The following is a 15,044-nucleotide window of genomic DNA, read 5'->3' as shown; positions in this document are numbered from 1 at the left end:
CAGTCACTAGCTTGTGTATACTTGCGCTTTAGAATAAGGCATATTTGTATAAAAGGTGTGCGGCTTAGTGATTAGGTAGTCTACTTGAAAGGATTCTAAGTACTCTTATTTGGTTCAGTCATGCACGTATATTCTATGCTTTTATCCTAAGTTTTATGGATCTAATAATCTGTTTACTACCTTTTGGGGCTTAAGTGCTAGTTACAATAAGGAAATCTGTTACAAATAATGCTTTGAATGCAAAAAGAAACAGAGAAGATTAAAGATGAAAATTTGCATTACACTTGGAGATCACTAAAATATTTTTAACTCTGCACTGGATGTTAAATTACCTAAATTGTTATTAGGTACTTAAGTGATTTGATCTTTTTTGAGACATTAGTCTCACAGCTTTTTATTTGAAGGTCTGTAAGAACTGTTATTTGTTCCCTCAATGCATTTTATAACAGTAGTCTTCTAATTTCAAAGCCCGAAGTATAGTTTTCCAGTGTAAACACCTGTTCTAACATTCAGCCTAAACCTCAAATGGTGAACAGTGAGCCTTTTTGCCACTTGCGGACATTTTTTGGACTGATAATTTATCATAAACTTGTAAAATATGCTGTGAACTTAGTATTTAACAATTTTATTTTTATTTTTAATGTATTAGAAATGCTGATAAATGGAGCATCGAGAGAATATTAGAAGTTGTTTTGTGATTCAAATAAACATTAAGGCACAGTCTCGATCTTTACTCTGGAAGTGTAAGATGGTGGAGTATGCTTGATTTTATGCATATTTTTTAAGTATTTATCAAGTTCAGAAGCTTATGTGAACAATTTTGTTGTTGTAATTGATAAAATGCTTTTTTTTCTTCAGTTATCACTGATGTGATTTTAGGAAGTTTGTGTGTTTCAGGTGTTAACTGAATTACTGATTTTTGTTCAAGAAAGTGTATGGTTAAAGTAGATTGTTTTTTGTTTTGTTTTTTTTTTTTTGTTTGTTTTGTTTTGTTTTTTAAAGGGGAAAAAAAAGCGATAAATGTATCTCATGTCAATACTTTAAATATGCATGAAAATATTTCAGACATATCAACTTAAGGATACCTGGAATTTTTCCTGGTCAGCAAATCCACATAAGCTGGAACATATATTTGCTTTTAACTTTTTTTTTTTTTTTTTTTTTTTTGGTTCTTACTTGCAGTTAACATTTAGAAATCTTTGTTAATATTGACAGCTTCAATATTTTTAGTGTTCTTTTTTCCTCCTTCTCCCTTCTTACAAATTTCTTGAAAAAATTAAAAAGAAAAATGAATTCAGCTACTTCATCTTATTTTGCTGTACAGCCCTAGAGTGTTCTGATGATCCTGGATAAGCTGGTGTGGCCTTTAGGGAGACACACATCAAATGTAGGGAGACAGCTCCTGTGTCTGGTAACAAAGACTGAAGAGGTCAAAACTATCCCAACAGGCCTGAGTAGGTCAGTTAGAGGCAAATGTTGGAAATAAAATTTGGTGGGGAGGGAAGTAAGAGGCCTGGGTCAAGTCCTGTTCAAAAAGTCAGCTTTGTCAAAAGCTTCAGTCACATTCTTACCTACAGGCAACCTCTGCTGATCCCAACTCATTAATCGAACTGGAGAGCCGTCTTGACCCTGGCTCCTTCCCTTTGAAGTGTGGTGTCCTCTGCAGCATGAGGAAATAATTTGCTGCCTGATTCAATGAGCCATCAGTAGAGCCAGCAGACCTAATGACATGTGAGAATATTAACCTCCTACCACGAAGAGCTGTGAATCTTGAGAGGCAGTCTATAATTCACCCAGCACTCCTGAGCCTTCCCTTTCTGTCTTGTTCTTGCACTCACTTTCTCACTCACAGGGAGAGGGAGGAGAGACCCTCTTGTCGTAAAACTTTATTTTCTTCAGTAGTGGGAGCTTTACTGTGCTGCTTGATAATGAGTTACTTTCCTTTTGCAGCTGGATAAAATTTATATTGAAAACTAGACATCCATCTTATATATAGTAGTTTCTGTTTAAATTATGACACAAGCTATGTAAGTGACGTTGATAAGGGGGTTATCTGAATACTTAAAAAAAAAATGAGAATTTTGTGTTACCTTATTTATTTTTCATCATCAAAGGAAAATAATAAAAACAGGGAAACCTAACAAGGATGCATAACATTGACAGTTTATCCTGTATTACATATTTTCTAGCTGCTCTTAGTCAAGAGGATCTTTCTGCAATTTTCCCCTTTTTTCTTACTTTTTCTTTTCCTTCCCTGTTTAAAGGGAAAAAAACAGTTCTGCCTGGCCAAGTACTGTGTGTTATTTGCACGTTAAAGGGTGTATTCTTGCTCTTTGCATCTTCAATGAAGAAATAGATCGTTGGCATAATCCTGCTGCTTCAGAAGTGAGGACTCATTTTCCTCTTGTTGACTCCTTCAGCTGTATTAGACACAAATTCGAGTATAATTGTCTGGTAAGCTTCAGAAAGTGAGCCACCGCTGTTCATATGGGTAAACAATGAGAAAGGAAAAGCAAAAATGGCCCTGTGTGTAAATGCTTCTCCCCATGAAAATGATGGTGATTACCAGACCATTGTATATATCCATAGGTGTACACATATAGGGCAAAATATCACTGTCGAATGTTGTTGTTGATTTTTTTTTGTTCAGTTTTGGTTTGTTTTGTTAAAACTCTTTATTTCTTTTTGTAGTGCTGGTTGTTGACACAGAAGGTCAGGTTGTGGGTACGAAGGGGAATAGTATCAGCTGGAATCTTTTCTCCAGTCTAGCAAATATTGGACCGAAAGGACTAAGACTGGCAACTTAGTATTGCCTATGCTAGAAAGGATTGTAGTTTGCTTGTTTATTTGTTTTGCTGTAGCCATACTGGCAATTTTTTTAATAATTGATAGAAACTTAGCTTGCAAGAGCAAATGAAATTACACTGTGAACAATTCTTTGTGGTGAAAGATGTTTCTCCCTGAGAAGTGAACATGAGTAGTGTAGTTGTAAAGCTAGAATCTGTCAGAAACCAGGTCTGAATTTTATTGGGTTACAATTAGAAGAGTTATTTTGATTCTGGGGAGTTGTTGGTAAAATTATTGGGTTTTTTTTTGTGTGCATCTGGTTAAGGAATAAGTTATCATGCAGAAGGGATAAAGGAAGTAAAGGAGACCTGGTAGATAGTAGAAGAGAAGAAAAAATAAATGGCAGTTATATGCTTTGTAAGAACTTCTAGTGTCTGGGGTACGTGTATATACAGATCTCTATGGTTTTCAGTTGTTGTAAAGATATTTTTTAACATCAGGAGGTTCAGTGTTATGTCCATTAACAATTCTCTGCTATCATGCTTAAGCAGTCTATTAGTCGTTCTCACCTCTTAGAGCTGGTCACAAAGGCCAGTCCCCTTGCCTCCCTCTGCTTCATCTTTTTTATTAAGTTTATTAAAACTAGTCAGATTATACTTTCTTATGGCACAGGCTGTGCTTGGTCCATTCATTATGGTTTCTTATCTTGGCAGGCAATCTGAATTGAACGGCAGCTAGTCCATTATGCACATATGAAGCCCATCACTCCTCCAGCAATGGCCAATTCATCAAACATTTATCTTTTGCCCTCTGAGCAGTGCGTCAATTTGCTTGTCAATCCTCAGCCTTGGTTGTTGTGGAAGATGGGAGAAAAATTACTTTTCTTTCCCCCCTTCTCACTAAACACAAGTAGTTGAAATGGGCTTTACTCTATTCACTCTACAGGCTTGTTACTCCCCCTCTCTGTGCAAAAAGGGGAGCGGCCGGGTTACTGTCTGAATTGCAGAGTGACAGATTGATCCAAGATACAGTACAGCTTTCATTATGGCACTGCCTTTGCACTTGAATTTGCTCATATTTCCATGATAATACTGTTTTTATAAGATTCTCAACTTAATATATGGAGTTAAGAAGAGCTTTTAAAAATAAATATATTTTTAGCGTTTTATTTATTTTTTTTTTTTTAGCAGGTAAGTTTGTATTTTGTAAATTCTGATTTGATCTTTTCCTGTTTCCAATCATTAACGCTTGTTTGAATTCTTCTGAGATCAGGAAATGAAAGTGCTTGAATTTTTATTTTTATTTTTTTTAATTTAGTTTTGAAACCACTTGTTTTATTATGACTGAATTCCATGTTAAAACTGGGAGAAAAGGTGAAGCAAGAAATGTGTTCACATCCAAAGCTTTTCTTCTAACTCCTCTGACCTTGTTGTTCATCGTTAATACTTCCAGGAAATTTTAGCAGGATGTTCTTATTGTATAACCGTATGTTTAAGTTCATATTTAAGACATGCCCAGTGAGACTGTGAATTCCCCCTCCAGGGAGTATTCAAGTCCAGGCTGGATGGGGCTTTGAGCAACATGGTCTAGAGGGTAGTGAACCTGCCTATAGCTTGGGGTTTAAAACAAGATGATCTTAAAGGTCCCTTCCAGCCCAAACCATTCTATGATTCTAGTATTGCTGTAGGGACATGCACTGAACTACAAGGGGCTTCCTTCCAGAATGCCTTTTGGTAAAATATGAATGCGCACTGTCACTAGCTCTATGCTGGGTAGTTTTCAGTTGTGTTTTGCAAACTGTATTTTGTTACTTGATACTTGCTCGATCATTAGATGACTAAGACCTCATTTTTTGATCCATTTTGTATTATTTTGAAATATTTTGTATAGCTTATGTGAAAACTGTCTTGCCGCAGGCTATATTTTTACATTGATTGTCATTTTATTTAAATTTACTCAAAATTGTAGCAGTAATATCCTGTAAAATCTTAGTGTGTTTAATCCTGAAAATGTATTATAAAACAGTTGAGCAAAAAGAAGCCTAACATAAAAGATATAGCTTGAACTCTATTATTCAGTTATCCTCTTGAGAAGAGCTGTATTAAATACACAGTGAAATCTGAGAGTTTAATTAGCAGAGAAAGTGAATCTCACCCCAGTAAGTGTGGTTGTTTAGATAGACCAGAAAAATATATGTATATTTTATTTTTTAACTGAAGTGTTGGTAGGAGCGAATGGTGTTAGTGTTAAAATGGTTGACTTCATGGTTTTCAGAGCTACTGAAAACCGTAATTAGGGTTTGTAGCTTATTTCACTATAAAATGCAACCTTATGGGACATATCTGTGATGACTTATTTTACCTTAATGATATAAATTTTTCTAATAGGATTGCAAGACTTTAGACAACTAGGCAATGTTCATCCCCCCTCAGTATATGTACTTCACCGAGTCTCACCTGAAGGCCTGCATCACCTTTTGGAAATGCCCATTTGTTGTTGTTGGCTCCTAGGGATTACAAATAACTAGACCTTTATAGATGTGCATCACTATTTTTCGATAATTCCTTTGTTTGAGGACATGCTGCTTAATAACAAAATTTCTCCTTTAAAAAAAAAAAAAAACAAAAAGCTAGATTCTGTATTTCTATTTTAGAATTGGTAAAAAAAAAAAAAGTGTTTGAAAATGTAAATTGTAAAACTCAATATGTAGAATTCAGAAAGTCAGAATATGTATTTTTGTCCATCTGTTTATTGACTCTTTTGTTTGCATATTCTTTGAGGTTTGAGGATGGGTTGTAGCTTGTGAGAGTTGAGGGGTTTTGTTTTTTTTTTTTTGTTTGTTTGTTTTGTTTTTGTTTTTAAGCAACGAAATTTGCTGCATAAGACTCAAAGCAAGATAATAAAAACAGTTGAGGATTCTAGATTTACATTAATCCCTATCATTTATATGTGCTTACATAACTTTAGTTTGATTATTCTGCAAGATGTTTTCATGTCTATCTTTTTTTCTAATAAGATATCTCAGATAGTTTCATGATATCAGCATATAAAGAAAGGGGAAGAATGAGGGTTGGATATTCATTTCATTGTACATTTGAGAGTTGAATATGACCTTTAGTATGAAAAGACTCAGAGACTAATTGTAGATCTGGTTAATCATCTTTTCTTATTGAGATCTTCTTTTGTCAGAATGCTGGAAATTGATTGACTGAAAGTGATGCAAAATGCTACTTCTAAATGTCTTGTGAAATGTTAACTTTCCCTCTGATATTAGACAACTAGATATTTCATGTTTTGGTAACATTGGGAAACTGTTTCTCCATTGAATAGAATTGTGTGATTTATATAGTCTAAATTTGCTCTTGGCTCACACTAGAAGGCCAGCATGCAGGTACTGATATTTCAAAACATTGGCCTGATGACAAGCTGATGTATACAAGAGAAAAAATGTTTGCTCTCTGAAACCAGAAAACTAGACTGACAAAATCAATCTTTGCTTCTTTAATGCTGGAGTTTTGGGGTTTTTTACTTTCTCTATTTTTTAAAATCTTCTCCTTCACCTTTGGTCCAGAATTCACATAAGAACTCTGTTATATCATCCTTTCTGTTTTCTGTTTGAATGTATTATCCAGCTGCTTTGTTTTCTTTAAAATGCATTATTTAGTTTTCCGTACTTGCGTGGGAGAAGTGTGTTTAGAACTGAACCTCCAAAAGCGATTTGAGAGTAGAGATTTGTCAGAGACTTCAGTCCAAGTCAATTTGCGTGGGAGATTCACCAAACTCCTTCTGTCATCAGAATAAAATTGGATATAGCTTCCCCCCCACCTCCCCACTCCCATTTGTGTGTTATGATTCAGATTAAAGTGAAATTAAATTTGAACAGAAATCAGAACAAGTAAAACTGAAATTATATTTTGCATTCTCAAAGAATTAAGAAAAATGTTTATTATTTATTATTTATTATTATATATACGCATATGTATATATATAAAACCAACATCCTTTGCCATCTTTGGCTGGCAGGTGCTAAGGAATGGAAATCAGATTTATATTCTTAAAATGCTGAAATTATCTAGTACTAGGGTTTTCATGTTGATGCTGCTCTGCTGTAATCTGTTAAAACATAAAAGGCAAGAAAAAAGACGTTAAAAAGCTCTTGTAATATAGCAGCTCTGTCTTTAACTTCTGGTAGTGGCTATCTCTTGTCAACAGAGTACAAATCAATTTAAAGGTAAAAGCCAAACAGTCTAATTTACATACTATTAACTGCTCTCACTTTTCCTGTTAAACAGGAGAAAAAAGTCATTAGATAGGAGTCAGCTGTCTTATTAGAACTGGAGTGAGGTAGAATGTGAGAAACCCCTTTTTAGAATGTACTTCTGAAGTTCTTCAGGACAGGGACAACAGCATTGTACCAAAGTTTGTCCATCACTTCAGGTGCTTCTGCTTTTTTTTTTTTTCATTTATGAATTTTCATATTTTCATTGTCAAATATTACCGAAATGAAGAGCTGCTCTTTAGTTTCATTGTAACCAAATCCCATCAGGCCAGGACGACTGTATGAAGTAGTGTAGTTGGCAATTGCCATGCATGCACATAGAGGGAAAAATCCCTGCCGTGACATTCCTTTATGATTAAAACTTTGTAATAAATCATGAATGAATTATGGAAAAGAAAGCTGGAAGAAATCAGGCTGATTAGTTGAAGGACTTAGATAAAATGACGTTTCTGAGACCTTTGTATTCTACAGGATTATTTACTGTCTGCTTAGAGAACATCTTAAGTCGTTTTGCAGAGGGAATCACTTTTCTGTTTAGTGCAGTGGCTTTGTAAGCTAATGAGGGCAGAGCGTGAGCCACAGGCAATGATGCTGCAATATTAGCTGTGACAGGGAGCTTGATCATAATTATCTTAACGAGGATAGGGTTAATTACAGTGGAAACTTAAAGTTTTTTCTGTTTGAATGAGGTGGCACTGAATACGTTGTGATGTTTTGTCGGTTTGATGTGACTTTGGAAATTGCAATGGAAATCTCTTGGCAGCACTTGCTCTCCTCTGGGAGCATTGTGAGCCCTGTGATGAGGTAACTGAGATGGTACCTGTAGGTGAGATAATGGGTGGATTTTCTGTCATTGCAGCAGGGAAAAGCAACCTGCAGTACACCTTAGTGATGCTGATTAGCTTTCTGAAGCTAGGGAAAGCAGCTACTTGCCACTGCCCTTCAGCGCTGGTTCTGGTGTGGTGGTAGGTTCATGTGCTTGTTTTAATAAGCCAAGAAGTGGAGACGTTCCCTCTGTTGTGAACAATGAGAAAGCAGGCCAGATTTAATTTTAGGCTGGTTCTTTTTCTCAGAGGATTTCCTTTATTTAATACTTTTCATTTGCAGTGTTTCTGTGCTTCTTACTGTGCCATGTGGATGGGTACACAGTCTTGTCCTATTTTATAATGCACTCCTAAGACTATATGGTACATTAATATAACTATCTTACTCTAAAGATAAATGCTGGTATTTTCTACTAACTTCTACCTCAGCTTCTCTGAATGCTTTCCATATACTAAGTCACAACTGTAATTCTTTCTTACGTAGGTGATGTTATCCTCCATCTGCAAATGGGAAATCGAGGCATGTAGAAATTATGGAAGAAATTTCAGCAACTCACCTAAAACTTATTGCACAGATTGTACTTACAACTTTTTTTTTTTTTAATCTCAGAGTGCGTCTGCTTGGCAATATTTCCTTATATGTTATGATGATAAATGTTATTGCCTTGGATTTTAATTTTTAAAAATCAGTTTAAGGAGCAAAAATCGTAATTCTATGAATACTGGTCTAAAATATGGATGTAAATTTATGTTAATATTTACACTTTCTCTCTGTACTGTGTCAGCTCCTCTCATCTCTCTGGGATCTGAGTTTAGCTGATTAAATCACCAAGTGCACACTACTCCGATGACATGAAAACAACAATTAATAAGCAACCCTCTGTGTAACACAGCTCCTTCTTAACTGAACAGCTAATAACATTACATGGCAAAAATTATCAAAACTAGACAGGTGTAAAGAGATTTGTGCACAATTTTCTCTGCCTATCGATGAAACCAGTACCCTTGTATTCAGCCTAGGCTTGTGAAAGAAAGGCTGTTTCAATAGGCAACTCCCTCTAGTGTTTCAGGGCCTTTTGTCCCACTTCATGGCTTGTCATTTTGTTTTATGCCTTCCCTGCAGCAGTTTTGGATGTGTGCTTTCTTCTCCTTGCCCGTTGCCAACCATTTGCCGATTCTTATGATAAGAGTATTATATTTGCATAACATAACTCAGGAACAATGTGTATTTTGATGCTGACACTGACCAGAGCCCAAACAATGTTTTTTCACAAAGGACCTATTAACATCCCATAAGGCTCTGTGGTGTTGACAAGGAGGTGGCCTTCTCTGAACTCCTTTGGCAAGTCAAAGTCTTACAATAAAATGTGAGGTTTGGAAATAATCCACTATTTATATAATAAAGATTATTTAAAGGGAATTTACTGAACTAGGTTTGTCAAATAAACTGAAATGAAAAGCTCATAACAGCATGATAAACTCGCAGCTGCTTCCTCTAGATTATTTTGCCTTTTAAAGGTACTTGGGGGAAAGCACTGTCTGAAATGTTCACTGATCTCTCTTCTGATCTTGACTTTGGCAAAACAAAGTTTGTTATGACCTCTTCACTGAAATAGCTACTCAGTCCAGCAGCTCTCATCTGTGGATGGGTTATGCAGGCCGAATTGAGCTTTTCCAAAAGGGCTTTTTAAGTGCAAGTGCAAAAATATGACTTCTACTCTGATGGTTGTTTTGGTGTGTTTAGAGTGGAGGCTTTTGCTCTTGCAGCTTTGGAAACTAGTCTCAATATATTGTATAGATATGCCATAGGGTGTAGGCTTAGTGAATTTTTTTCAGGTTTGGGTGTCCAGCATCAAAATTGCATTAATAATAGTGGCAACTCCCTTCCAGAATACCATGTCAACTGGGTCTGAAGTACTCTGGAGTCCTTAGATTGGAATATACTTTTCCTGTGTTGTGATAAGTGTCATTGAAATGTTCATAATTTAGTGTATAATAGTTCAAAGGTTACAAACTTGATTTTCCAGAAAAAAAGAAGAAAAAAAACATTGTCTGAATGCTCTGTGATTTATGTGGTCAGGATGTTGCATCTACAAAAATAGTATTTTTATTGTTGGACAGATGAATACTACGTTGTCTAATTAGGTACACATAATATTTGTATTTTCTTCCAGTTATATTGTCTGTAGAACTCTTTAACAGGGACCTTAGCTGGATTTTGATCTTTGCCAAAAACTGGGGGAGAGTGAGGAAATCCCTTTGGTATAAATGTCACTGGAAAGTGAATAAATAGTATAGGCCTTATTCCCTTATTCATCACATGTTATAAAACAGCCAAGAGATACAGTGATGATCTTCCCAGTGGTAGGCATAGTAGATCAGCTGTCAAGTCATGCAATCTCCGCATATCTTTAGGTGTCTGGTAGGTGAATGAGCTGTGAATGTGTCTGTGCCTATGATCTGTATACTGTGCCTCTTACTTGATTAATGTGTGGGTTTTTTTCTTGCTGGAATGTGCAAGCATTAAGAATTGAGTTTGGAATAGATGCTTTAACAAGGTACCTAAGTGTTCTTTTAGATTTTTGTTTTTTTTTTCCTCCCTATACTGTATTATCAGGGGAATGAATACCTCCAGAATCCTGTTTATTTACAATCCATCATCTCACTTCCATGTTGTGAAATGCTCCTTTTTAAAGCTGCTTTCTGCAGTCTGACCTGTGGCTTGATAGTGGGACAGAAAGTTCCAAGAAGAAAGTAAATGCCTTTTCTGTCTGGAGTAATTCTGCATTTTATTTTGTAGAGAACATTTTATGTTGTTTGCAGAGACTCGAGGAGAAGCAAATTAAGTGGTTAATAAAAAGGAAAAAAAAAAATCCTTTTTCCATTTCCTATTATTGCATGTAGGGTAACTGCTAAGAAATGATACTTGAAGTTGTATTTATTATTGTTAGCGGGGTATGATATTTCTTGGCAGAAATGATGGATGACAACTTAAATTTGTGTCCAGGGAATGAAGGTGAACTGTGACAGAGTTATTTATCTTGGGAATGGAGGTTAGGGTCAGGCGAGGCTGGGTGCCTGAAGGCACAAGACATTGACAAATTCATCCTGCAGGCCCCATATCTGAAGCCTTTTGTTTTGGATCCTGGCTACTCACTAAGTGACCCCCATCCTTCATCCTGCCAGCATGTGAAGGATGTGTTGCAGTGCCAGCACTCCCTTTGCCACTAATGCTTGTCATTCACTCTTCTGACAGGCCCAAACCAAAACTATTCCCACTCCTGAAAGGGAAGGTTAAAATATTTATTTCAGCTCATAATGGCCTCCCTGATTTAGTGGAGTATCATTTTTCCTGTTGCCTTTGTCGTTTGCAGGTCACTAGAAGGACTGAAAACATTCAGTTACTTGGAAGAGCTGATCTTGGACAACAATCTACTCGGAAATGACCTTCTGCTACCCAGGTTACCCCACCTCCACACCTTAACGCTCAACAAGAACCAAATATCCTTTCAAAGAAATACCTGCAAAATGTCAAATGAGTTTTATGTGTCAGCCAAATTAAAGTATGTGAAATATAGTTCATGTGCAGACAAAGCATTCTCTCGCTTGGCACCTGGAATACTTCATAGTAATTTATTATAGGTCATTCATAAATGAAATGCACCATTATATCTTCCTGTTGCTCCATTTTAGTGAGAGATCTAAGTTATGGCTCTGAAGAAATCTTTTTTAATAGATAAAATAGAGAAAGAAAATAATGTCAGTGCTACCGGTGTGCTGCAGCTCTTGTGTTTGCTTGGGGTTCTGTTGCAGGCTGACCTCTAGTGGAATAGAGGGTGCAATGAAATGATATTAAGTTTTTATACCTCAGTAGCTCTTAAAAGTAAATAATAATAATAAAAATAATAATAAAAATAAAAATAATAATAATAAATTAAAAAAGAAACGAAAAAGCAATCAAAAATGAAGTTGGTATTAGGCACGATTTGGTAACTGCAGCCATTAAATTGAGTTGCTATATTCTTGGTGTTCCGGCTCTGTATAATTCATATGAAGTACTACTCAAATCATATATTTAAATATTTAGATGCATGGTTAAGTCCATTCATAACCAATCAGGAACTTCTCCATATGTCTGAAGTTAGTGCATGCCTACTGAAGTTTATTCAGCATAAATATTTCAGCATTTGCCTGAATACTATGCTGATTCAGAGACCCCAATTGGTAGACTTATATGTAATGGTCTGTAAAAGCTAATTATCTGCAAGGACTGGACATGGACTTCATTATTAAGTCATTTCTCATGTTTTGACCCTTTTGGAGATTTGAAGATGTGTAATTTACAATTTTACCAAAGTGAAGGGCAATCAAATTTTGGCCAAAAGGCCAACTGAGGCCTACAGAGCACAGGCTGTGAAAACATTGTCCTTCTAATTGCAGAGTGAGGACAAGGCTGCTCAACTGCAGGCTTTTGTTTTAGACAGTGTAAACAGAGAACAATTTACCTCCTGCTAAAGCAAAATCCTCTTACTGAGGAGAGAAGTAATAACTGCAGGTTCTATGATTTCTGCACTTATTTATGACTTTATAAATAAATAAAAATCACCAGAGCAATTTATATACTCAGCGGCCCTGGAAACTTGTCTCTTGAACCGTAAGAATCATCACTGTACTAGGTAAATGCTAGATTTCTGGTTAATACCAGGACGCTGTTGGTCACTTTAAATAACTGTTTGGTATTATTATTTGCTGCCACATGTAAAATCTGAGTTGGTCATGCTTTGGTGAAGTATGTATAATAACATTTTCAATGATGCTATGGATGTCTGATGTGGCATATTTCCATCTACAAAGCAGGATGTGTGAATTTGGTGGTAGGATCCCTGAGTGTGTGTATGCATGTGTGTGGGATAGGAAGTATCAAGAAAGAACTGGAAAAAAAATACTGTTAGCAGTAATCTTTGAAGAGGTTCTGTTGGGTTTCACAGGCATACTTAAAATCAAGTCAGTAAACTCTCAATGTCAGTGATACAATGATAAGCAGGGTTTGACCTACCCAGATATTTTTAAAATTCAGTCTTAAAACTATAAAATTGGAAATCTGGGAGTATGGAGCTACCCATGTTATAGAAACAGTGTATATACATTTTGTAGCATGTTGACAATAATTTAAGAGAGGAGTTGCAGAAGTCCTCGTTGATGGCAGTGGTTGCAATTCTCAGTGATCTCTCAAGGTGTTAATCAGAGATCTTTGATGAAATTTTGCTCTTTCTGCACTTCATCCTTGAAAACAGTTGTTCACAAACATAACTACTGCCAAAAAGCGATGACATGAATAAGGTGTGACTGTGAAGAGAAGGATATTTCTCTCTGGTAAGAGAGAGCTTATAAAAGTCTGGTAAAGATATATGATCACTTTTTTATTGCAAGTCTATACATTCCATTTGAAAAGTCACAAGCAATATGTTTATGTCAACTGAAAGTAGAGTTGCAAATAAACCAAGAAATTGATGGGCAATCATAGAATAATAGTATGTCCTGGGTTGAAAAAGACCATAATGATCAAATAGTTTCAATCCCCCTGCTATGTGCAGGATTGCCAACCACCAGACCAGTCTGCCCAGAGCCAAATCCAACCTGGCCTTGAATGCTTCAAGGGATGGGGCATCCACAACCTCCTTTGGCAACCTGTTCCAGTGTGTCACCACCCTCCGTGTGAAAAACTTCCTCCTAATATCTAAACTAAACTTCCCCTGCCTTAGTTTAAAACCATTCCCTTTGTCCTATCACTATCCACCCTTGTAAACAGTCACTCTTCCATAGAATCATAGAATGGCCTGGATTGAAAAAGACCGTAATGATCAATCTTGAAACCTATTCTCAAATTCCAGTATCACAATGGAAAGCATGGCTACACATTTATCTGTGTTCACAGGACTGTGTTTAGCCAATGTATTAAAATCTATAAACTTATTTGCCATAACTTAAGCTTGCTCTGCGCTACTCCTCATGCCCTGATTTCAGCCCAGATGGGATTAATAATGCACCAGTGTTTGGTTAGTGCTGAAGGATTGAGTGGGGCCATTTGGCAGGAAGAGCCTCCATGATGGTGCTGAGCAGGGGGTGGCTGCACTGTGATCTGTGCTGGGCTATAGATTGATCATGCCTGAGAGAAAAACCAAAATATTTCACAAGTGCAGAGCTGAGACAGAATGGTAGTAACGATAAATGCATTGCTTATGGCAAAGGCGCTAACTGTGCTTCAGATTTAGGGATGATAGGTTTCTGAATATTTGAACATGGCATGGATTGTGTACCTCAACTAAAGGATGTCCCAGTAAGTATTTCTGATTATCATCTATCTCCACAAAGTTTTTGTCCTAATGCCTAATTCCAAACCATATATTATAAATTATTGTGCCTGTGCTTGTTCCTATGTTGTCCTAAAGTGCTTGAAGACCTAGAAGTCCCAATCTGTGACCAAAATCTCATTGTGTTAAGTGCAGAGGACTTGATAGTTAGATAGAGTGAATACATTAAGGACGTTATCTATAGATCTCTATCTCCACTAAACAAAGATATGAGCTGAAACAGTACAGCAGTATTCCTGCATTTGGTCCTGAGAACTCTCTATGTGACACTGACAAATATGGCTAAATTTGAGTGTGTAACTAGAGAGCTACAGTATCTGATGAAACAAAAACCTCAATGAATTCTGAAGAATGTTTTGAATTTACTTGAGTCTTGAGCCTTTTTGTTTTTCACTCTTCACCACCCTCAACACCACTTTTTTTCTTACACAGTGTACCTGAAACAAAAAGTAAGTAATGTGAATGTATGATGCTAAATGTCTGAAAAAGAAGGAGGTAGTACAAGCAATTCATTCTCCTCTTCTAGAGCAGTAATTAGACAAATTTGTCTCCAGTTGTCAGAACTTTTAAAAATGATGAGCCACTGCATTTTTTCAAAATTATCTTTGTGTTTTCTTGAGAATCTTGAGCAACAACTGGTAGCAACAATGTTAAAAGAAAATCTTTGAAGTAAATGATACATGTTTTTTGAATTGATGGAACCAGAAATATAATTTGCTTGTAGAAGTAGAAGCGTTCTAACTTGTTCTCAACTTAGAATAGAATAGTTCAGCTGGAAGGGAA

The 15,044-nt window shown here is 36.2% G+C and overlaps 1 protein-coding gene across 7 annotated transcripts in view; it reads left to right on the top strand.

Annotated features, from left to right (window-relative positions):
* LRMDA (leucine rich melanocyte differentiation associated) overlaps positions 1-15,044 on the top strand; it is a 638,659-nt gene that overhangs the window by 337,130 nt on the left and 286,485 nt on the right. For all 7 annotated transcript variants that reach the window (XM_085229448.1, XM_085229446.1, XM_085229450.1 and 4 more), the window contains one exon: positions 11,265-11,396. In XM_085229448.1, coding sequence (XP_085085574.1) covers positions 11,265-11,396 — 132 coding nt within the window. The remainder of the gene's footprint in view (positions 1-11,264; positions 11,397-15,044) is intronic.

This window comes from Meleagris gallopavo, chromosome 8, assembly GCF_905368555.1.
Source record: "Meleagris gallopavo chromosome 8, MGAL_WU_HG_1.1, whole genome shotgun sequence".
Taxonomy (NCBI): Eukaryota; Metazoa; Chordata; class Aves; order Galliformes; family Phasianidae; genus Meleagris; species Meleagris gallopavo.
The sequence above is the reverse complement of the archived record's forward strand: the minus strand, read 5'-3'. Positions and strand labels throughout refer to the sequence as shown.